Raw genomic sequence first — 23,151 nt, 5'->3', positions numbered from 1 at the left:
AAAAGATGAAAATTACTATCTTTTTAGAAATGAAAGATACGTTACATAAATAAAGTTAACATATAGCCTTCTGAAATGCACAAATTAGAAGTTAATACAGAATAGGAATAAATGAGCTAAGATTTCAATTTAAAATACAGAAAAGAAAAAAATTCATAAAGTAGAAGGAAGGCATTTAAAAAGATAAAAGTAGAAATTAATAAAAGGGAGCACAAAACATTAACATTGCTTAATAAAATATACAAACCTTTAGCTAACATGCTCAAGGGAAAAAAAATACACAAACAAGAATAAACTAGGGACAAGGGTACAGGACATAGAATGAGATGGTGAAAGTGGAAATTACAATCCCAGCACTTTGCGAGGTCAAGATGAGTGGATCACTTGAGGTCAAGCGTTTGAGACCAGCCTGGGCAACATGGCAAAACCCTGTATCTACAAAAATAACAAAAATTAGCCAGGCGGTATGGTGCACACCTGTAATCCCAGCTACTCAGGTGGCTGAGGCACAAGAATTGCTTGAACCCAGGAGGCGAAGGTTGCAGTGAGCTGAGATTGTGCCACTGCACTCCAGTCTGGGCAACAGAGTGAGACTCTGTCTCAAAACAAGAACAAAAACAAAAACAAAACAAAACAAGAAATAATCTTAATGTCCTTCAACTAGGGCCGTAAAATAATTTAGCAAACCTCATGCCAGTCATTAGAAAACATAAAGGTAGACCTGTACATACTGTTATGGAAAGCAAGTCTCAGAATAACACATAGAATATAATAGCATTTCTGTTAAATATATATATACACATACACACATGTATCAGGTTGAACCATATGAAATTGCCATTTTTGTAAATCAAAACTTCTTCAATATTGGCAATTCCGTATGATTCACAGGAAGGAAGTCACAGTCTGGAAGGAAGGAAAGGAGTCTGAGAGGCATATGAAGGGGGCATTTGCTTCTTATTCCATATTTCTGCTTTGCATGAATCTTTTATGATAAAAAGACATCCATTTGTTATGTATTTTAAAACAAATAGTTGTTTTAAGACCCTGCTGCTTTCCATCCAGCCCCTTGGCTCTGTCCAGGAAAAGACATTCAGCCCCCACCTCTCAGCTTCTCTCAGCTTCATCGCTGGAACGCCATCCTCCTGGGGAAACAATTCAAGCTATGGAAGATGTTCTAGTGTGATTCCATGTTGGAAAACCAAGAACAATGGCCAGGCACAGTGGCTCATGCTCGTAATCCCAGCAATTTGGGAGGCAGAGGTGGGTGGATCATTTGAGGTCAGGAGTTCGAGTCCAGCCTGGCCACTAACATGGTGAAACCCCATCTCTACTGAAAATACAAAACTAGCTGGGCGTGGTGGTGCACAGCAGGAGTCCCAGTTACTTGGGAGATTGAGGCAGGAGGATCACTTGAACCTGGGAGGCGGAGGTTGTAGTGAGCCGAGATTGCGCCTCTGCACTCCAGCCTGGGCAACAGTGAAACCCTGTCTCCAAAAAAACAAAATAAAACAAACAAAAAAAAACAAGAACACCTTCAGTGGCCAAATGCAGGAAAAGTAACCTGGCCATCATACGCAGCACCACAAAGATGACTTTTGACAAACTTTGATTCTTGTATACACCCTTTGCATACAAGGTACAAAGGAACAAAACTATGGCTGTATGGAAATAAGCTCATAAAGGAGACTGGGAGAAAATGTCCCTAAATGGTACCAGTGGTTGGAGAGAGGGGATGGGATTATGAGTCATTTTCCTTCATTTTTTTGAGACATGGTCTCGCTCTGTCACCCAGGCTAGAGTGCAGTGACACAATCACAGCTAATTGCAGCCTTGACTTCCCAGGCTCCAGCGATTCCCCTCTCCCTGTCCTCCTGCCACCCCCTGCCACCCCACCCCCAGTAGCTGGGACAAGCACATGCCACTACACTGGCATATTTATAATTACTATTATTTGTAAAGATAGGGTCTCTCTGTTGCTGATCTCAAACTCCTGGGCTCAAGTGATCCTCCTACCTCCCCCTCCCAAAGTGCTGGGATTACAGGTGTGAGCACTAGGCCCATTTTCTTTTCTTTATTTTTCAAACTTGCTGCAAGGTTTGACTGTTTTTACAATCAACCTAAACAACATGAAACACACTGAAATGTAAGCTGAAAACTATGGCTTATTAGCCCTGCCCAGATGGTGTCTACCATGCCTGATGGTGTCTATAAACATCAAGAGGGCAATTGTTCCTTAAAAAAAGCAGGTTCAGCCAGTGGTTGAGAATCCAGCATCTGGAGCCAGAATGGCTTGGTTGAGATCCCAGCTCTGCCAGTCCTGACCAAGTTATTTAACCACTGCAAGATTTGGTTTCCTTTGTTGTGAAGTGGGAATCATATCAGTACCTACTTCAGAGGTACTGTTGTTAATAAAGATTAATTGCTGGCCAGGTGCTGTGTTTCACGCCTGTAATCCCAGCACTTTGGGAGGTCGAGGTGGGCGGATCACAAGGTCAGGAGATCGAGACGATCCTGGCTAACACAGTGAAACCCCGTCTCTACTAAAAAATACAAAAAATTAGTCGGGTGTGGTGGCGGGCGCCTGTAGTCCCAGCTACTCGGGAGGCTGAGGCAGGAGAATGGCATGAACTCGGGAGGCAGAGCTTGCAGTGAGCAGATATCACACCACTGCACTCCAGCCTGGGTGACAGAGCAAGACTCCATCTCAAAAAGAAAAAAAAAAAAGATTAATTGCTAAGGAACTGGGCCGGGCACACACTCAGTGCCCAACAAATGCTGGCAGCTGTTAGTATCACAATAATCATTTTTATTCAAAGTGCCTCTTTATTCCCCTTAGACACTATTAAAGCCAAATGAGATGATGACTGGGCAAGAACGAAAACTAGAGCTGGCCAGTCCACATGGCGGCCTGGAGAATGAGTCCTCACGTGTGTGCAACCTCTGTTGGTTCCAAGTATGTCTATTTAAGTGATCACTCAGCAGAGCGGCAAGACAGGTCTGATTCTGCATTTAAGCTTGCTAAGAGGATAAGCAACTCTATGCTGTTTTGCATAAGAAATGCTTTAGAGGCTGGGAATAATGCCACAATCCCATCAGCTCCTCCTGAGTCCATAGGGGCCTTCTACCCTAACTGCTTCTCCCTGTATGCTGGGCTGTTCCCTTCCCTGGGGTCCCCTTCTGAGAGCCAGAGGACCCCTGCCAGGCACTCCACCAACTCCAGCACTATCCCTGCCCTGCTCACCCGGTCTCATTTTCAGGGAACTTGGAAGTCTTTGCAGACCTTTGGGAAATGTCTTTTTACACTTAGGGTGGTGGGATGAGGGCATTCGGAATGCTCATGGTGGTAATTTTAAATATTTTAAAATATTGTATTGACCTAGAACACACATCCTGAAAAATGCACACATCATAAGCCTATAATCTTCATAAATTTTTACAAACTAAACACACCCATGGAACATGAGACAGAACATCACCAGCACCCCACAGGCCCCTTCTGAAGGGCAACTACTAATTATCCCAACTTCCAACAACAGTAAATAGTTAAGTCTGCTTTTTTAATTTTTTTTTTTGAGACAGGGTCTCATGGCTCATTGCAGCCTCAACCTGCTAGGCTTAAGCGATCCTCCCACCTCAGTCTCCTGAGTAGCCAGGACTACAGGCATGGCCCACCATGCCTGGCTAATTTTTGTATTTTTTTGTACAGATGGGGGTATCACCATGTTGCCCAGTCTGGTCTCGAACTCCCGGACTCAAGTGATCTACCTGCTTCGGCCTCCCAAAATGCTGGGATTACAGGTGTGAGCCACTGTGCCTGGCCTGTACTTTCATCTGCTTTTGAACTTGATGTATAGAGAACCCTGCCATATTGGCTTCTTTTGCTCAGTGTTACATTTGGTGAGATTCACCCATTTCATTGTGTATCACTGAGGCTGGTTCATTTTCATTTGTGTGTAGTATCCTGTTGTACAAATGCACCACAACGCATTTTTCCTGTCTACTATTAATGGGCACTGGGCCACTTCCACTGTGGAGCTATTCAGCATAGTGCTGCAATGAATGTTCTCCTGTACATCTTTAGTAAACATATGCACAAATTCCTGTTGTGCCTTTACTTAGAAGTGAGATTGCTGGCTAGGCGTGTATTCAGCTTTAGTAGATGCTGTCTAACAGGCTTTCCAGGAGGTTTCCCTAATGGGTATTTTTATAGTATCATTTTACTCTGTCAATTCAAAGGTATAAAATATATATTACATAGAACTCGGATTATCCATAAAGTGTCATAGGAAGGCCCTCAAGCAAAGCAGCTTCACTATCTTCTCTAGTGACAACAGCTATAGCCCAGAGGGACAAATACATCTTAGAAACCTGGACTTTATAGACGGCCAGTCCAACTTCCTTACAGACCCCTAGACCATTTCAACGCCACCTGTAAAGGGAACTCACTGACCCCCTAAAGCTGATTATTCTACAGCTCAAGTTCTCAGAAATCCCTTTCTCCTCCTTTTGCCTCCCGCAGCCCCGGGTCTGCCCTCTCCATGCCAGTTGCCATGGTTTGAATATGTGTCCCCTCCAAAACTCATGTTGAAGCTTTATCTCCAACATCACATATTGAAAGATGGGGCCTTTAAGGAGATTGGGTTATGAGGGTTTTATGAGTGGATTAATCCATTCATGGATTAACAGATTAACAGGTTAATGGATTAACGGGTTATTGTGGGAATGGGACTGGTGGCTTTCTGAGAAGAGGAAGGGAGACCTGAGCTAGCACACTCAGCTCCCTTACCATGTGATGCCCTCTACCTCCTCAGGACTGCAGAGAGCCCTACTAGCAAGCAGGCCCTCATCAGATACGATCCCTCAACCTTGGACTTCTCAGCCTCCATAATTGTAAGAAATAAATTCCTTTGCCTTATAAATTACCCAAGATCAGGTATTCTGTTATAGGCAACAGAAAATGAACTGAGATATCAGTCTTCTGAGTTTTGACAGTGGTACTACATCCCCCTCTTCCCTGTCCAAGCTGAAAGACACAGACTGTGTCCCACAGGCAACGGGACCTGGCTAGGCTAGAAGGACAAGACCCACTCATGTCCCCAGACCTTGCACTGCCTATGTCTTTGGAGTCCAGAGCTCAAGACAGCTCATCTGCAGCTTGGAGCTTAGGGTTACAGAAAGACCTTTCCCAAGTCCTACAGGTCCTGGTCAAAAGGTCAGGCTATTGTGGGCACAGCTGAGATGCAGGAACAACCTACCTGCTATTCTATGCCTGCCTACAAGTGCCAATTGACACACTTTCTCATCCCATCCCCAAGGTCAGGCTCCACCTTCCTCCTGCACAAGGCCCCCTGAAAGAAAACTTTAGTAGACATTGACCCACTAGCCCTGGCCCCCCGGGTGTGAGCTGGCCCTGAGCCCCCACCCCGGGACACATGCTGCCAGTGGCTCACTTACTGATTCGATAGCCCAAGCCTTCTGCATGAATCCTCTTGGCCATGAATTGTCCTTCAATCAGTGCTCGAACCTCCACATCCCCAGGGAATGCTGCGACCTGTCTCCAGAAAAAGGTGGGCACAGAGTAAGGAACTCTCATTGTCCATTCGTGTGTGTGTGTGTGTGTGTGTGTGTCTGTGTGTCTGAGTGTGTGTGTCTGTGTGTGATCTTTTTTTTTTTTTTTGAGATGGAGTCTCGCTCTGTCGCCCAGGCTGGAGTGCAGTGACCGGATCTCAGCTCACTGCAAGCTCCGCCTCCCGGGCTCACGCCATTCTCCTGCCTCAGCCTCCCGAGTAGCTTGGACTACAGGCGCCCGCCACCTCGCCCAGCTAATTTTTTTTGTATTTTTTAGTAGAGACGGGGTTTCACCGTGTTAGCCAGGATGGTCTTGATCTTGTGACCTCATGATCCGCCCGTCTCGGCCTCCCAAAGTGCTGGGATTACAGGCTTAAGCCACCGCGCCCGGCCCTGTGTGTGATCTTTTTAAACAATAGCCCAGATTTGAAACTCATAGCTGGGCTCTTTAACCACTATCTTTGCCTGTCACACACACTCACACAAACACACTACTGAAGCACACAAGCCCACAGCCTCACATGCATGTCACTTTGAAGAGTCAGAGACATTACAGAATTTAGTCTCAGGCAGCTGAGAGATCAAGTTCTGTCTACCATTCAGCTCTGCAATCTTTAATAAGTTACATTAGTCTTGCTATCATTCTTTTTCTTAACAAAACGGAGATAATAGTGGTGCCTGTTTTTTAGGGTTGTTGCAATGATCAGATTAGACAACAGAGCCTGGAAAATGCAGTACATACTAGATAAGTTACAGCCACGAGCTTACGCTGAGATCCCACCCCTGTGGCATGTCCTTCAAGCTAGCACTGATGGGAATCAAGCCCAGGCTCACCCCTGCTTCTCTGGCACCTGAGAACAATGCTAGAACCTGCTACCATCCCCCTCATGAACAGCTACACTCTAACCTTACCGACCTTCTTCTAGTTCCCAAGCTGCTCCCTCTGCCTGGAAATCTATCCTACTCTTTCCATGGTGAGATCCTGAGTATTTTCAGGTCTCAACCTAAAGGCCACTGCTTTCCCTTGCAGCACTCTGTTCTTCTGCTTCCCAGCCTTAGCACCTGCTGCATTCATGTACGTGCTCATTCACTCATCTACTGTCCCTCTCCCTCCTAAACAGCAGGCTCTGGAGAGCAAGGGCCACCGATGTCTTGTTCTCCTTTGTGTCGCGGGTGCCGGGCACCAATCATACATATCTGTTGGTTGAATGAATGAATGAAGAACACTACTTTCTCCTTGACAAATCTAGGATTGATATGCATGAAAGAGACCAGGCATAACTTCTCCCTCTAATAAAAGAAACCAAACTGATTCTCCATCAGAAGATTGAAATGAACTTCCTACTTTATACAAAGCTTTCCGTTCATAATCCAACATGTAGTGCCATCATCTGCCATTGAATCCAATGCCAACTCGGACAGTTACAGTTTCCAGACAGAGTGTCTTACATAAACCCCCCATTTACTGGGGTCAGAAACATCTCTCAGGTACAACCCAAAATGTGGTGATGACTCTCCAGTGACTATCTAACAGCAATGTCAATTTCGAGCAGCAAGAACCAACTAAATCCTTCCTGGGAAAGGTCACATTGTGGAGGAGAAAGAAAACAGCAGCTTCAGAGCCAGAGAGGACTGGATTTGAGCCCCCTCCACCACCTATGACCTTGTGACTCTGGGCAGATTATTTAGCCTGAGCCTCTGAGTCTCAACCTCTCCATCTAGAAAGAGGAACAATAGTGCCTATTGCTTTGAAAACTAAATGATAGCCGGGCATGGTGGTTCATACCTATAATCCCAGCATTTTGGGAGGGGGCGTATCACTTGAGGTCAGGAGTTCAAGACCAGTCTGGCCAACATGGAGAAACCCCTCTCTACTAAAATTACAAAAATTAGCTGGGCGTGGTGGCTTGGGTCTGTAATCCCAGCTACTCAGGAGGCTGAGGCAGGAGGATCGTTTGAACCCAGGACGCGGGGGTTGCAGTGAGCCAAGATCATCCCACTGCACTCGAGCCTGGGCAACAGAGTGAGACTCCATCTCAAAAAAATTAAAAAAAAAAAAAAGAAAGAAAAGTAAATGAGGAAGGTACAGAAAACCATGAGAACAATGCCTGGCACCAAATGGGCTCAATAAATGTTAGAACCTCCCGGGCTCAGTGGCTTTTTCAACCAGGAGGAAATTAATGATCTCAAGATTCATGGGTTCTTGAAGAGTATGGAACTCGCCAAGGAAATAAGCTCTGTGATACTCAATGATAGTGTTAGCATTTGCTAAATTGGAAGAGAACTCTCAGGTTTTCTGCATTCCTCCCTGAGGGAAAGGACCATGTCCTACAGATTCCCCAGGATCTAGAATGTACCCTGGCACACCACAAGTGTGTATGATATCAATGGATGAGTGAATGAATGAAGTCCCTAAAAGTTACATAATTTCATAGGCAATTATTAAATTTTACACTCACAAATGGAGTCAATGTAACTCCAATACCAACAACACACGTACCTTGTGGTTTTCTGTGTTAAACCTATGACATCCAATAATTTCAGGGGTGATCTCCATTACATCAAAATAAAAACCTGAAATAAAACCAGGAAGAGATCAGCTGTCATTAGTCAAAAAACAAAAGATCGGCTTCTCAACAGACGTAGAACAGGGCAAAATGACCCCATATCCCCGGGTCCCCTGGCTCTCTTTCATCCCCCAGATGAGACCTGCGAATATTCTCAGTTCTTCTCTCCAACAGGATAGAAGGGAACCAGGAAGCCCTGAGCTAGCTTTTCTCGGAGACAACTCTTCCTGCTCTCACTCGGCAGCCTTGAACAGGAAGCAGCTGCCCAGTCAATCCTAAAATACCAACACAGGTTTGACCAAGGGAGGCACAGCCCCTCCCTGCTCAGGCCTTCCGAGACACTGGGCACTTTTCCTTGTGCCTGGGGCAGAGGGCTATGAATGGGGATACACCAGCACAGAGGCTGCCCTCTCTGATGCTGTCACCAGGGGCTTGGTGGGGACAGAAGATGTAGCTATGGCCTGATCTTCTGCTCAGAGCAGAAGCCAAGGACAGCCTTACAGGCCCACCCTCACTCAGAACACAGGGTTCCACACCAGCTTGTAGGATCTGTGGAATAGAAGTGCAGACAGACAGTGCTCCCCTGGACTTCTCCACGGCCCTCCTCTCCCCCAGCTCATGGGGCCCCAGGCCCTGCCCCTCCAGCTGGCAGCTGCTGACCCTTCACAGGCTTGGGCATCACCAACTGGCCTACCCAGGTTTCCACCGTTGCCCATCTCTGTGGACTGCAGTGCCTTAGAGAACTTGCTCCAGGAACGGGACGCGGACTTGTCGCGGATCTTCTCTCTCATGAGGGAGCCATTTTTAAAGCTGCAGAAGAGGGTATAGCTCTGAGGAAGGGAGCCAGTGCTTGCTCACTGGACCCATGAGTTTCAGTAAAGAGACCCAGGCAGAGGAACTGCAGGTCAGGCTGGACCACAACCCCTAGTCAGTGCACAGCAGGCTCTGAAACTTAGGTATCAGAGGCGCTTCCTCAGATTCCAGGCCCCTGAACGTCCCTGGGAGGCACCGGAAATGCCCTTATCTTAGGCTGTTTACACAGGAGGCTGACACAGAGGAGCCCCAGGTAGAGACAGGGAGCTCCGTTTCTGCACATTCTACCATGGGCACAATGAGGCAGGACGGGCTAGAGTAACTAGCCACATTCTCCAACGCTTCTCAGGGCTTAGGAGCTCAGAAACCATTTCCCTCAGGAGCTCTGGACAGGTCTCCAAAAGCCTGTGGTCAGAGCACAGAGCACGTCCCTTCCATGAGAGCTGTTGGGAAGCAGGATGTCCTTTCCGCTATGAGGGTCCACCACATGCTGGACAGGTCACAGCAACAATGTGAGGTAAATGCTCTTGCCCTCCCCATCTCATGAGGAAAGTGTGGCTCAGACATGCCACACTACGGAGTTTGCCCAAGGTCACACAGGATATAGGTGGTGAGGATAGGATTCAAACCCAGGCTTGAGGGACTCAGGGTCTTGGGTTATTCCCCACCCAGCTCTGCTGTCAGCAAGAGTCGGTGAGTCCTTGGGGGTCTCGGCTGCCCAGCAGAGCCAGGGAAAGTGGAGGGAGTTATTCCAGAGCTTAGTGGAATGACTTAGGGTCCTCAAGATGGTGCCACATCTGCCCACACCTCCTCACCCAGGGAATGGTGCCAACCAACACCCAGGCTCACCACAGGAGTGCCATGTAGTGCTGGGAGTCAACTGGGTTGCAGAAGATGTGGCCTTCCAGGGCAGGCATGGGTTCTTGGAGCCAGAGAAACAGGGTGTCACTGGTGCCCAGGCTGACCTGGGGAGAGATGGGCAGAGGCGGGGCGCCTTGGGCTTTGCCCACACACACTGCCCTCTGCCAGCGACGCGCTGTACTCCACCCACCTTAACCCTGTCACTTTACTCATGCTGCAGATCTCAGATGCAAGGCCACTTTCTCAGAGCCACTTCTGACCCTCCCACACCAGATGAGCCAGGATGCAGATTTCATAGATCTTCTGTGCTGATTTAGCTCCCCAGATACAGATTTCATAGATCTTCTGTGCTGATTTCCCACAACTGCATCTAAATAATGGTTTGGGTGATGGCTGGTTCCCCACATGACTTTCCCACTAGAAGTAGGAAGGCCTGGGTTATGTCTTCCTTATTCATCTGGGCTGCTCACAGCCCTTTGGCCCCAGGTCTGACCCTTTGCCACTGCACGCACTAAGACTGGCCACTGTGAAGCAGGCAGGGGTCCTGCCCATCCAGCAAAGAACAACTTTCTGAGAAAGATGTGTGCCCCCATCCCCTCCCTCCACTGCCTTCCAGAACTGGCAGACACTCTGATATACAGGGACCCGGATCCTGGTCCTTCAGGGTCTGGGTCCCAGCAGCATCTCTGCTACTTATCAGAGTGTGGGTGTGAGTGTGGAAACAGAAAGAGCCTATGGGTGTGGGAAGTCACCTTACCGCAATGTCACCTTCCTCCAGTCTCATGCCTGCCAGCGACGCTGAGAATGGGAGGGGAGCTTCTGGTTAGCTGGTGGCCACGTGGGAACCACAAAGCAAACCACAGGGCTCTCCAAGCAGGCGCACAGCCCCACCTCCAACCCCACCCACACCCTAGGGTGGAGGCAGGAGCAGGGGGAGCTGAGCTCTCAGGAGGCCCTAAGAGGAGAAGGTCATAGGGGTCAGGGGTGACGTCTCTGTTAGCAGGGCCTCTGATTTGAGCTGTGAAGTCTCTTCCCTGAAGGGGTCCAAACATCCCTCCACTGTCAGGCACTCCCAGGAGTGCAGAGAATCAAGGAGGCCAAGACAAGACACCAAGGATACACAGCAGAGAAAAACACAGGCAGTAATGGAAAAGAAGGGGGTGAGGTTATGTTCACTGTCTGTGCCCTGCCTTAGACACAAGGCCCACAACAGCAGCCTTTTTTTTTTTTTTTTGAGATATAGAGGTGGGGTATCACTCTGTCACCCAGGCTGGAGTGCAGTGGCATGATTATAGCTCACTGCAGCCTTGAACTCCGTGATGATGCAATCCTCCCAACCTCAGCCTGCCAAGTAGCTAAGACTACAGGTGCACACTACCACACCTGGCTCACAACAGCAATCTTTATCTGCCTTGATTGCTGAAGTGCCCCAGCACTGAAGGAAGGCCTGGCACATAATAGGCACTCACTAAATGCTGAGTGAATGAACATGTGAGTAAAGGTGAAATGGGAGTGAGGAACAGGTGCACTCAAACACTGCCACTGAGGTTCAATCAGCAGCGTGTGTGTCAGAAGCCTTGGATCCAGGAATCCCACCTTTGAGAACTTACCGTGTAACAACAAAGAGATGAGACCGAATGTGCACCTCAACATCGTTTGCACTACCCAAACACTGAAGCAACACCACCCTCCATCCATAAGGGACTGGAGAAATAAATGCTTGGACAATTGAGCTCTAGACAACTGTTAAAATGAGAAAGATACGCCCAGGTTGATTAAAATAAACAATGCTTATTTATGAGCACAGAAAGAAGACTGAAAGGACAGAAAGTAACCATTCTAATTAGGGTTAAAATTAACCTTTCTAGTTAGAGTTAAATGTAACCCTAACCTGGTGGATCATTAGAAAAATACTTTTCCTGGGGTGGGGCTGAGGGGTAGTAGTTAGGGTGTTGTTTAGTGTAGCCCACCTGGCCTTCCTTCAGAGATCCGAGGGCCCCTCCAGGAGTGGCTTCAGGACTACCCAGAGGAGAGGAGGAGGAAGAGAAGAGGCTAGGGAAGGAGATGAGGTATCTGGACGAGAAACAAGTCATTGCTGCAGATCAGATGACAGGGCAGAGACTTAAAACCATGTCCTAGAGGAAGGGTTGGAGGAATTGAGTATTCATCTTGGAACAGAAAAGACAGGTTAGGAATGGGGTGGGCAAGACTGCCTTCCTTAATCATTGAGCAGTTTTCATCCAGAGAGAGAAGAATGACCAGCTCCTGAGGGCAGAGTCGGAGCTAAGATGGGGCAGGTACAAGGAGTCAGATCGCAGGGTGGGGGTGGTGGGGAACGACCACAGAAGGCTTCACCAAGAGGCTGGACTGGAATTCTCAAAAGTCCACCATGGACCCAGTCAGGCTCATCGGACAGTGAAACTCCCCGAGATACTCACCTGGGTTGTCCCCAGTGAAGGCCACCACTTTGCATCCTGGAGGAAATCCATAGCGCTGGATGTAATAGGAAGAAATGGCTCCCTGAGGGACGGGGATAAAGCAAAGGTGCTCTGTTGAGGTAAATCCCGCCTGCTCAGCACAGCCACCCGCCCTTCAGGCCACGAAAATACTACAGGCTCCAGGTCACCAAAGCTGAAGGAATGTTTTGCAGAGCCTGGAATCACACCACTCCCTGTCACAAACTGGGCGTGTCCCTCCTGTTCACAAATCGCCAGAGAAGTCCAGTGCAGGTTTAGAACCACGAGCATGAGGTCATCTCAAAAACTGCTGATCCTGAGATTTCAGGTAGAGAGAACAAACCAACCCCTAACTTGTGCTTGCTTTATAAGCTCCAAATTCTTGATATAGCATTAAAAAAAAAAAAACAAAGGTAACAGGACGCCAGTAAGCAAACTCATGGGAGCAGATAATGCCTCGCACACTCGCTCTATCACCCCAGCGACTGGATAAACAACAATTGGACGTGAAAGTGCAGAGAACAATGTTCTAAGGAAAGTAATCCAAAAAAGACAGTGTGCAGGGAGGGCTATCTGAGCACTACCTGCAAAAAGAGGGATGATGAAAAACATGGGTCCTGCTTGGTTCCCCCACATGTGACACCTATGTGACAAATGAAAATGCCTTTTCAGAGTCAGTTCTTTCCTGATCCTCAAGCTGCTCATCTGCACAGGCTCCTTCTTGGAGGCAAGTGTTCTCGCATAAGGCAAACAAAGCCTGCTCTGAATTTCACATCCAACTAAAAGCCACGTGTGGATTATCAGTCCTGATGGCTTGGCTGTTTTCTGTCTGCCCTTTCTCTGCCTTTCTGACCAGCGTCAGTCTGTCTGGGTTCTGCACTGTTGGCTTCCACAGGGCCACATGGCTCTTCCTTCAGCTCCGTGCACTGGCCTCATGGCGTACTTTAGATGTTGATGGTTTGGCTTTGATGTTCTGCCTCATGGTGGCAGAGGCTGTTTTCAGCATGTCAATGTGAATCATACAGGTGTGTGCAGTGGTTCAAACCTGTGATCCCAGCACTTTGGGAGACTGAGGCAGGAGAATTGCCCAATCTGAGCAACATAGTGAGACTCTGTCACTACCCAAATAAAAAAATATATTAGCTGTGCATGGTGGTGCACACCTGTGGTCCTAGCTACTCAGGAAGCTGAGGCAGGGGGATCACTTGAGCCCGGGAGTTCATGGCTGCAGTGAGCTATGATCATGCCACTGCACTCCAACTCGGGTGACAAGGTGAGACTCTGTCTCTGAAAAGAAAACAAAAGTGCTTCTGTGGCTGAGACTCCCAATGAGAAGTCCTCACAGCAGCCCCTCCTCCACATGGCCCAAGACTCCCAGTTACACGACTCCCTCCAGGCCTCAGAGTGCCCTTGTCCCTTGTTCACACCAACATTCTCTCCCACCCAGAGTTCCTTCTGGTTGTTCTGGCTCTGTAGTAAGCATTTCCCACCAAAGGGCCCCAGAGGCAGGACCCAGATCTCTCTCTCTCTCTACTCCATTGTGCCCACAGGACAATGGAGAACAGGGCTGGCCAACTAGGACACACCAGCGCATTCACAGCCAGTGTCCACTGCAAACGAGTGGGGCCGCCGGGATGGGTAAATGTTTTTCCCATTACCCATGGGACCAGGCACTATTTTAAGTGCTTTAAACATATTAATTCATCTAATTTGCACAACAGCCCTGTAAGATGAACAACATCATTCCCCTTGTTCCAGATGAGGAAACCGAGACACAAAGTCACAAAGCTGGTAGAACCAGGATTCAGTCCCAGGCTGTCCAGTGCCAGGGCCTGTGCTGTGCCAGCTCCGCTGGTATTTCTTTCTGTTTTCCCCAAGGCTGCCTCCTTCAAGCTTCATCAGCAGTCCCTAGAATTTCAGCACTCTGTGCATTTTTTCTTTAGCTATGCAATCACCTGCCATTTTTATCCCTATTCTAATAAATTCCTAGTGGAATTTTCCAAAGTCCTGCCGACCATAAGGCATGTACCTGAGCACCTACTACGTGCAAGGCACTGATCCAGACACTGACTTACATCTTAGGCTAAACTGAAGACCCTGCATGTGTACGCCTGTGGGTGAATGAACAAGGGAGTGTGCAGCGTGTGTGTGTGTGTGTGTGTGTGTCTGTGTGTATGTGTGTGCGCTACAGTGCTTCCCTGGTAACTGCCAGCTCTTAAATGAGCCACATCGCCAGAAAGGAGACCTACCACAACTGAGCATGATGGTACTGGTGGGCCAAGCTTCTCCTCTAAATGAGGTGCACAGGCACCAAGGCAAGTCTGGGACCAGACTTTATCCTGTATCTGCAACAAATTCATTCCAGAACCTGAGGAAGGAAAGAAACAAACAACAGACACATCTTGAAAACGGACCTTTTGTAAAAATGCACAAATCTGGCAAACAGCAGATAATTCTCTTGACGCAACTTGTACTAGAGCTCTTTCTTCATGGAAGGTATGCATGCTTGTGTTGTTCTGGAACCAGAGAACTAGAGGCCCTAGAGGCCCTAGAGGCCCTTGGAAACACATGGCACCACACCTCCTCCAAATATTCCTCATCAACTCAAACACTACAGTTAGCTTGGAAATCTGCTGCTCAGAGACCTCCCAGGGGGCCTAGAACTAGCAGCAACACACTGACCAGTAACCTATGTCTCTATGTCCCTTAGGTTTCCAGGTCAGCCCCCAGGGATTTCTCAATCTCATCTGACCTTTCAAGGAAAGGTCTCAGAGTCCTCTAAACTTCCTCCTGGTCACTGAGATCAACCTATTAGCTCCTTCCTAGAACATCCTCCTCCCAAGGCTTCCCTGAGGATGGGGAAGGACAGGGAACCCAGAGCTTGCAGGGAGAGACCTCCTCCTCCACTGGGCCAATGTGGAGGCAGACAGAGGTGGGCTGGGATGCTGATGGTGTCACCTGCCCAGGTGAAATTAGGAGGTGCCATCTCAGGTGAGTGAAGGGGAGCAGAGTGGAGGGCCCAGCTGTGGCTGAGGAACATAAACCTCTGGAATGCCCCCCGCAGTAGCTGCTGCGGTTATCAGCCCTGTGGCAGGAGTGCAGAACACGGGTGGACATGCAGGCTACTCCAAGTTGACTGTTCTGCCTGTCTGAGTTCTACGGAGCTAGCTGTAGGGAACCGTTGCCTCCTTCAGATTGTGAGGGAAGCTTAATAGCACTCCTTAGTCACTCTCTCTCCTGAAACCAGAATAAAGCCTGGCACACAACAGCCCTCAAAACCTTCCCATGAACTCCCACGAGGCTCAGAGCATCCCAGGCTCCATTCTGAAGCCACGTCCATGGCTCTGGGCTCCCGCCCTGCATTCTCCACCCCCATTCTGTCCACAGTCTTCTCACTCTTAGGCTCATCCAAGAGTTCCTGCAGCAACCTCTTCCCAGCTTTCCCTCCTCACTGGCATCATCCGCAATTTATTTTTTTTTAGCGTTTTGATTCTAGAAGCTCATAAATCTCATGAGTTCACCAAATGTGAAACAAAAACTTTCATAGCTCCTTGCAGGAGCCAGGCTCCATGACTACCCCTGCTGATCCCACCCTCCTGGTCTTCACCCCTTGTGAGGTTCCCCCTAACATTATACTGGGTCAGCTCTACCTAGTGTGTGACCAGTAAGATGAGACAAAAGTGATGGCACATCACTTCAAGATTAGGGTATAAAAGACTCCTCAGCTTCTGCTTGGCCTCTGTCTCCTCCCTCCCTCTCTGCAATGTCACTAATGGCCCCATAAAGAGGTCCACATGTGAGGAACCACGGCCTCTTGCCTGTAGTCATGTGCATGATGCTGGAAACGGATCCTCTAGCCCCAGTCGACCCTGAAGATGACTTCAGCCCCGGCTGCCAGCCTGACTGCCACCTTGTGGGAGATCCTGAGCCAGTACCTCCCAGCTAAGCTGCCCCCACATTCCTGACTCTCAGACACTAGGTGAGAAAATAAACATGGTGGTCTTCAGTTGGTAAGTGTTGGGGTCATTTGTTAAGTGGCAAAAGATAATGAATACACTTCCTTCCTGGCAATAGATGACAGGGCTACAAGATTGGCACCCACTCAGGGTGGATGGGGCTCCCACTGCCTGCACACCCACATGCCACATGCAGGCTGCCCAGGCACCCACCCCATACCCCGAGGCTCACCATCGCTGTAGTCAATAGGGGAGTAAGAGCCAAGGAACAGGGAAGCAGCAAAGCTACTGACCAAAGAAATTCTCTGTAAAGGAAAGAAACAGTGAGAGGTGCCTCACTTCCACACACCCTGCGCTACTGAATGCTTCTGACACACACACAGCATGAAAAAAAATTGGAGAGGGAAGTGGAAACTTTGAGCAAAAGGCCCAAATAATGGTGGAGACTGTGCATCTCAGATAGGAGCTGCTGGAATACCATGAGTGGACTCCTCGGGAGAGCATTCATTCTCTACAGTTTCTGATGGGCCAGAAAACTGCCAAGGTCAAAAGAGACAAAAGCCAAAAGCCCTATGAGAAAGGGCTTAGGGAAGCTGCCTTTCCATCCAGAATCCACATGCTGGGGAATGTGTGCCCTGATTTCCTTCCTCTATTTCCTTGGCATTTACTTCTGGTCACAAGGGAAGTGGATGTGTGGCCTCAGAACTAACCAGGACACTCTCAGGGCTTCAGGAAAGCTGGCTCCTCAGAAGCCACAGACCCTGAGCAGTAGCCAGAGAAATAAATGATGGATTTTCAATGCCACCCTGAGGGTCTGTACTTCCGCATGAGAATCTTGGGCCTTTGGAACTGTGGAGAGAATGTTATCACCCCCTGACCTCTGTCAGGCCAACTTCATTCCACACACAGAATTTAGGGAGGGTTTTCACCACTCCACCCAAAGCCTACATTAATGGCTAATGCTGCAGAGTAATCTGGAATCTTGAATCATTAAATAATAAACCACATGTTAATTTCTAAGATTAAAAAGGCACTTTGGTTTAACGTGAGCTGATCGTTTCCTTATCGCAAGATGAGAATCACTAGCCAGGCTGTGGGGCTGTTTCTCAGGCAGCAACAAGTGCGGGCTTCAGCAACTGTGGAGCCAGGAATGAACCTGGGTTCCTGTGACAGAGGCTCTGGCTGAAGGGCCGCAGCTGGGGACACAAAGGCCTAGTCCTACACATTTCCAAAGAAAACACTGACTCCACGCCAACCATGTGCCTGGTAGTCCTCCTGTGTTAACCACATAGGAAAGTGAGCAGACACAGCCTGCTCAGGCACCCGGATCTTCTACTCAGGTGCTCTCGGGAACATGTCAGTCCCCAGTGCTCCTACCTGGACCCTCACCCTCACCCTTCTGGTCAGGAGAACCCCTGACTTCTCTTTCCCACATTCCATTCTTCCCCTCCTCTTTGAAAATGTCCTGACAATGAGAAAAAAGCAAATCGAATGTATCATTTGTTAATGTCTGCTTATCAATGTTTTCAGTCACTGCACATAAGATGTATCTATTCTAACGTATTATGAAAAGAATTCAACTGTGACTTTCAAATAGGAACATTTAACCAACCTCCGTATGTGAGTAGGCCTCGGGGTTCTGCTGGTAAATTTTTGCAATTTGGTTTCCTGTAAAACGCTGGAAAAGAAATATAAATTCTTAGGAAACCAAATCCTACACAGAATGAATAATCACCTCCATAAAGTGAGTTTAACGTAGCAAGCGCTGTATAGGAGTAGGTATCATGAAAGCTTTTAAAAGTAAGCCCCAACCGGCTATGGTACTGTGTGCTTGTAATCCCAACTACTTAAGAGGCTGAAGCGGGAGGAGCTCTGGAGCCCAGGAGTCCAGCCTGGGCAACACAGTGAGACCCCATCTCTAATAAATAAATATTTTTAAAATCAGCATTAAATCTGTTTGATATCTACTGAACAATGTGATTTTGGCCTTTAAATCCTTAAAATGTCCTTAGTAATCAAATATTCAGGCAGTAAACAATGGCTCTGCACCCACAGGATACAGAAGTGAGTAACTTTCGGGCCTTCCTGGAGGGGCTCTCCCACATCAGGACTGGACAACACTGAGTGAATAACCCTTGCCCTTCACACAGCATGGTGACTGTTCTGACCAAGGCACCAGAGGGGGGACTGGGGTATTTTCCCCATCCACATATTGTTATTTCAGGTAGCCCAAGTAGGGTTGGCCCTATCCCCAAAACTTCTACTTGGGTCATAAGACCCAAACTGGCCTAATCACAATCACCCCTGGGGACATTGCTGAACCAGTGGAACAGAGACATTCTTTTTTTTTTTTTTAACTTTGCCAGGCACTGCACTAAGTGCCTTACATGCACTGGCTTCTTTCAACTTCAAACCTACCCAAAACACAAGTCCTGTTGTAATCCCCAGGTTACAGACAATAAGAGGAGGAGCCCTCCTCACCCCCAAGCACAGCACCTCCATGTCAGGAGCACAGCCATGTGCACACCCAGCCTGGCCTGGGAACACACAGGACGGCAGGTGGCCTGGATCAGGACCCAGGGGCCACAGTGCCTGTTCCTGGCTCTGCAGGGCCAACACCTCCACCACCTCATGTGATCCCCACAGAGGCAGGTCACCCACTATGCCTCCAGAGCCTGCAACCCGACCACCACTTGCACCCCCTCCATCCTCAGCCTACCTCGTAGGCACGGGACCCCGTGAGGCAGCTGAGAGCCTGAGCCCCGCCCACGGCAGCCTCCAGCTGGCGGCACTGGGCTGTGGTACTGGAGTCCATCCACACCGGGCAGTCGCTGATGGAGAAACAGTCCTGGGAAGGAGGGCAAAGGCACAGGCTTAAGCTCCATCCGCTGACTTGGAGAGCTGCCCCAGGGCTGGCAGTCACACTGCCTATCACGGCAGTCGTGATGTTTCTTCCCAAGTGATCTTGGTTGGAGACACATGGGATAGCCCTTTGTGCTGTAAGCTAGAACTGGCCCAATGGGGTCTCTCCCCAAAAGCCTGAGGTTGAAAGCTCTTCTGGTGAGGGTGTCTGAGCATAGCTGCAACACTGAGATGAGCAGGCTTCAGGACCCACAGGACTTGGGACTCTACAGAAGTTTCTCACACTCACACAATGTAGTCACAGCTACCTGCAGCTGCTGGTGTAGCGGGAGGTCTGGTGATAGGCTTGTCAGTGCCTGCTGGGCTCCAGTCTTCCAGTATATACTTCCGTGTTGCTGTTGGGAAACCCAAGCACACGTTCACATGACCACACACCGGTGTCACAGCCTCCTGGAGACAGAGAAAGACCCCAGACCACATGCCAAAGAACTGGGCTCCACACCCGCCCCTGCCACTTAGTCACAGAGCTCATCACCCTCCTGAGATTTGGTTTCCATTTCAAGAAAATGGGGAGGAACTCTGCCCCGTCTACCCTACAACTTATAGAAAAGGTTCAAGAACGAATTATTGGTCTGGATTTTGATGCCTTTTGTAAAACTGCATTTAAAGACATTGCTTGTAATATTACCTGAAATTCATTTATTTATTCACTCACCCCATTCATTAATTAATTCATTCATTCAACGAACATTTATTAAGCACATAGATCATGCCAGGCTTGGGACAGATGAATAGGATACTATCGTCCCTGTTCTTCAGGCTATTGGAGTTGAGTCAGGGAAAAGGACACAAGTATACAATTACAAAACCCTATGGAGCTGCAGTGACAGGGCCATGCGAACAGAGGCACCTGACCAACTCGGGTACAGATGGGTGGAAGTGGTCGTGAGTATCAGGAAATGGTCCTAGTGTGTGTTGCATGCAGAGAATCTGCAGGTGAGGGGCACCAGGCAGGTCCCGGGAAGGGTGGCATTCTAAGCAGTGGGCCTGAGGCTGGGTTGCGGGTACATGATGGGCTGAAGAGAAAGGAGACAGCCTGAGCACTGAGTGCCTGAAACCATACTCAGGAGGCTGGGGTTTATCTTGGAGGTAGTGGGAACCCTGGATTACTAGGGGGAGTGATGTGGACAGGGCTGAATGTATGAAGGGCTTGTGGGAGTCATGGGGAAGGTAGGCTGGAGGCAGGGAGGCTGCGGTAGAGACCTGGAGAAGAATGACAAGCAAGTAGTGCTGGAGAAGACATGGTAGAGTCAAGAGTCACAGATAAATCAGTGGGATGTGAGGACCCTTGGATGTGGGGTGGGAAGGTGGAGGAGTCAGGGATGACAATTGAGTTGTGCCCTGGGTGGATGGGGAGAATTCCCTGAGAAAGAGAACCCAGAAAGGAGGAGCTCTGAAGGGAGACAGAACTCAGTCTGGGACATGCTAAGTTTGAGGCATTTGTGGGATATTCAGTCATGGGGGTCAGGGAATATCTAGGAGGGAAATGGGTGTCCAGGCCTGGGATTCGGGAGAGAGAAGTAGACAAGATCACCCAGGGAACCTCTGTTGTGTTTAACAAGAACCAAAACAATAAATTCCTGTTAGGTCATGGAGGAAGAAGCATCTTCAGAAAAATTAGTTACATCCTAGTAAGGATTTGAAAATATGGTAATCCAGCATGGAGAAAAGTGATCCCAGCACCACCAAGGGACTGGATGAGATGGACTTGGGTCCTGACTCCTACTCCCAGAACAGTGTGATCTTGGGTAAGTGACATCACCTCTCTGTGCCTCATGGAAATATTAATAATCACAGCAGAAGCCCAAGCTTTAATAATGCTTACTGCGTATTAATAGGAGGCACTGTGCTATGTACTTATACTCATAATGACCCTATGACAGATGAGAATACAGGGGCACCAGAAAGCCAGATGACGCATCCTAGCTCACTGCTTGTGAATGGTAGAGCCAGGGATCAAACCCAGACAGGATGCCTGAGTGTGTACCAAGCACTCCACAGCACCACCCTGTAGAATTGTAAGGATTAAGTTGGATGGCATCTGGAAAGGCCTCAGAATTGTATCTGGCATGCACTAAGTGTTCAGTCAATGTCCTTTGATATCATTATTAATACTCTTCCTTCTACTGAAACAACTATCATTATTAGGATCATTTTTGACTTTGCTTTTACTTTCAGGAAATAGAAAAGCAATTGTGGTGCCCCCAAGCAGTCATAATAAATTCATGTCAATTGCTTCCTCCATCCCCTTTAGAGGACCTCTACTCAATTCTCTCACCAAGAGTCCTATTTTATATAACACTTACTCCTAAGAACTGTCTCAGATCCTTTTGCAATGAGACAAGTTATACAGTCTCCAAAGTAAAATAGTTGTAGGGATTTTTATTCACGGTGAAATGTGTGCAATGCCTGTCAAGAATGAGCTGCTCCCCATCCAAGGGGAGCCATCTCTTCAACACCAGCACCACTGCCCAGGACAGTTACCCTCACATGGCAGACAGAGTCTGCTGCAAACGAACCTGGCCTGCCCCGGACAAGGCTAGGACTTGAGAGAAGTCAAAGCCTGAAGCCTTCATCTTTTCCAAGATGATATCCAGTGCCTGAGAAGAAAAACAGAACCCACCATGACTGCACAGAACCACTGAATCAGACACGCAAGCCTCAGAATTGAAACACAAGTGCCTGCCATTACAGCAGAGGACTCTGGGCAGATGATGAAAAAACTCATGACTTGGGATTTGTAAGCACTAGAGTACAGTATTTAAACAAGTAGGCATCAATCAAATAAAAAGGTCAACTATCCTAAAAATATTTTAAATAAATGGAATCATAAACCACCAATGCTCAAATTTTACTGCCCCTCCTTTTTTTTTTTTTTCAAGACAGGGTCTTGCTCTGGTTCCCAGACTGAAATGGAGTGGTGCAATCTTAGCTCACCGCAGCCTCAACCTCTCAGGCCCAAGTGATCCTTCCATCTCAGCCTCCCAAGTGGCTGGAACTACATGTGCATGCCATCACCTCACACCAGTAATCCCAGCACTTTTGGAGGCCAAGGCAGAAGGATCACTTGAGCTCAGGAGTTCAAGACCAGTGTGGGCAACATAATGAGATCCCATCTCTACAAAAAAATGAAAAATTTAGCTGGGTGTGGTGGCATGAGCCTGTAATCCCAGCTACTCAGGAGGCTGAGGAGGGAGGATACTTGAGCCCAGGAGATTGAGGCTATAGTGAGCCATGATCACACCACTGCACTCCAGTCTGGGCAACACAGTGAGACCTTGTCTCAAAAGCAAACAAAGTAAGGCAGCCAACTTTTGGCTTCTTTTATTTGCATTTTCAAGCCACTATACTAGTGATCTGACTTTACTGCAACAGGGAAGTGAAGAGCAAAGTAGAGAGCTCCCATGAGAGTGAAGCATCAGGCCCAGACTCCCTGTATCCAGGAGCCAGAGGCTGGAGGGAGTGGATAGAGATGATGGCCACCTGTTCCAGGCCCCTATTCCAGCCTCTACTGTCTGGTTGGACTCTCCTTTCTAGCAAAACCCAATGAGTGGGATGGATGGTGGTGCCCAGTAGAACTTGGCACCATCCTCCTAAGATTTCACAGCAGGAATTAGAGATTCTCTCTGACCTGTGTTTTCCTGAAGGCAGAGAAGACTCTCTCACTTTTGCCTGACTCCACCACCCCCAACCTTTGCTTGGAGGGCTCCTTTCAGCCCTGGCTATGGATGCCATCTCTATCTGTGCCCATCAAACCTCAGGCAGGGAGTGGGGCACAGCTGGAACAGGGACTGGCAGAGCTAGGATCAAGTTTGGTCCTGGAGGCTGTGTCAGATCAGAAATCACCCTGGCCCCACCCCCAAGCGTGGCTCTCACCCACTACTCACCTCCCCAGGTGAAGACCTTGGCCTATGAGATGCCCTCGACATCATCACTGGGACCTCCTGACACTGACCATTGCCTCTAACCCCTGACCCTCCCACTCTGCCCCTTGGTCTGGCTCAG

The 23,151-nt window shown here is 48.5% G+C and overlaps 1 protein-coding gene across 4 annotated transcripts in view; it reads right to left on the bottom strand.

Annotated features, from left to right (window-relative positions):
* The window catches only part of XYLB (xylulokinase), a 67,934-nt gene that overhangs the window by 21,234 nt on the left and 23,549 nt on the right, over window positions 1-23,151 (bottom strand). For all 4 annotated transcript variants that reach the window (XM_017847413.1, XM_017847417.1, XM_017847414.1 and 1 more), the window contains 12 exons: window positions 21,666-21,746; window positions 19,395-19,481; window positions 18,944-19,072; window positions 17,837-17,902; window positions 16,457-16,529; window positions 14,518-14,636; window positions 12,251-12,332; window positions 10,570-10,610; window positions 9,801-9,916; window positions 8,833-8,948; window positions 8,072-8,145; window positions 5,458-5,554 (listed from right to left, as the gene is read on the bottom strand). In XM_017847413.1, coding sequence (XP_017702902.1) covers window positions 5,458-5,554; window positions 8,072-8,145; window positions 8,833-8,948; window positions 9,801-9,916; window positions 10,570-10,610; window positions 12,251-12,332; window positions 14,518-14,636; window positions 16,457-16,529; window positions 17,837-17,902; window positions 18,944-19,072; window positions 19,395-19,481; window positions 21,666-21,746 — 1,081 coding nt within the window. The remainder of the gene's footprint in view (window positions 1-5,457; window positions 5,555-8,071; window positions 8,146-8,832; window positions 8,949-9,800; window positions 9,917-10,569; window positions 10,611-12,250; window positions 12,333-14,517; window positions 14,637-16,456; window positions 16,530-17,836; window positions 17,903-18,943; window positions 19,073-19,394; window positions 19,482-21,665; window positions 21,747-23,151) is intronic.

The sequence above is a fragment of the Rhinopithecus bieti genome, unplaced genomic scaffold (assembly GCF_001698545.2).
Source record: "Rhinopithecus bieti isolate Rb0 unplaced genomic scaffold, ASM169854v2 scaffold_30015, whole genome shotgun sequence".
NCBI classification, from domain to species: Eukaryota; Metazoa; Chordata; class Mammalia; order Primates; family Cercopithecidae; genus Rhinopithecus; species Rhinopithecus bieti.
Note: the sequence above shows the minus strand (reverse complement) of the source record. Positions and strands in the feature narration are given on the sequence as shown.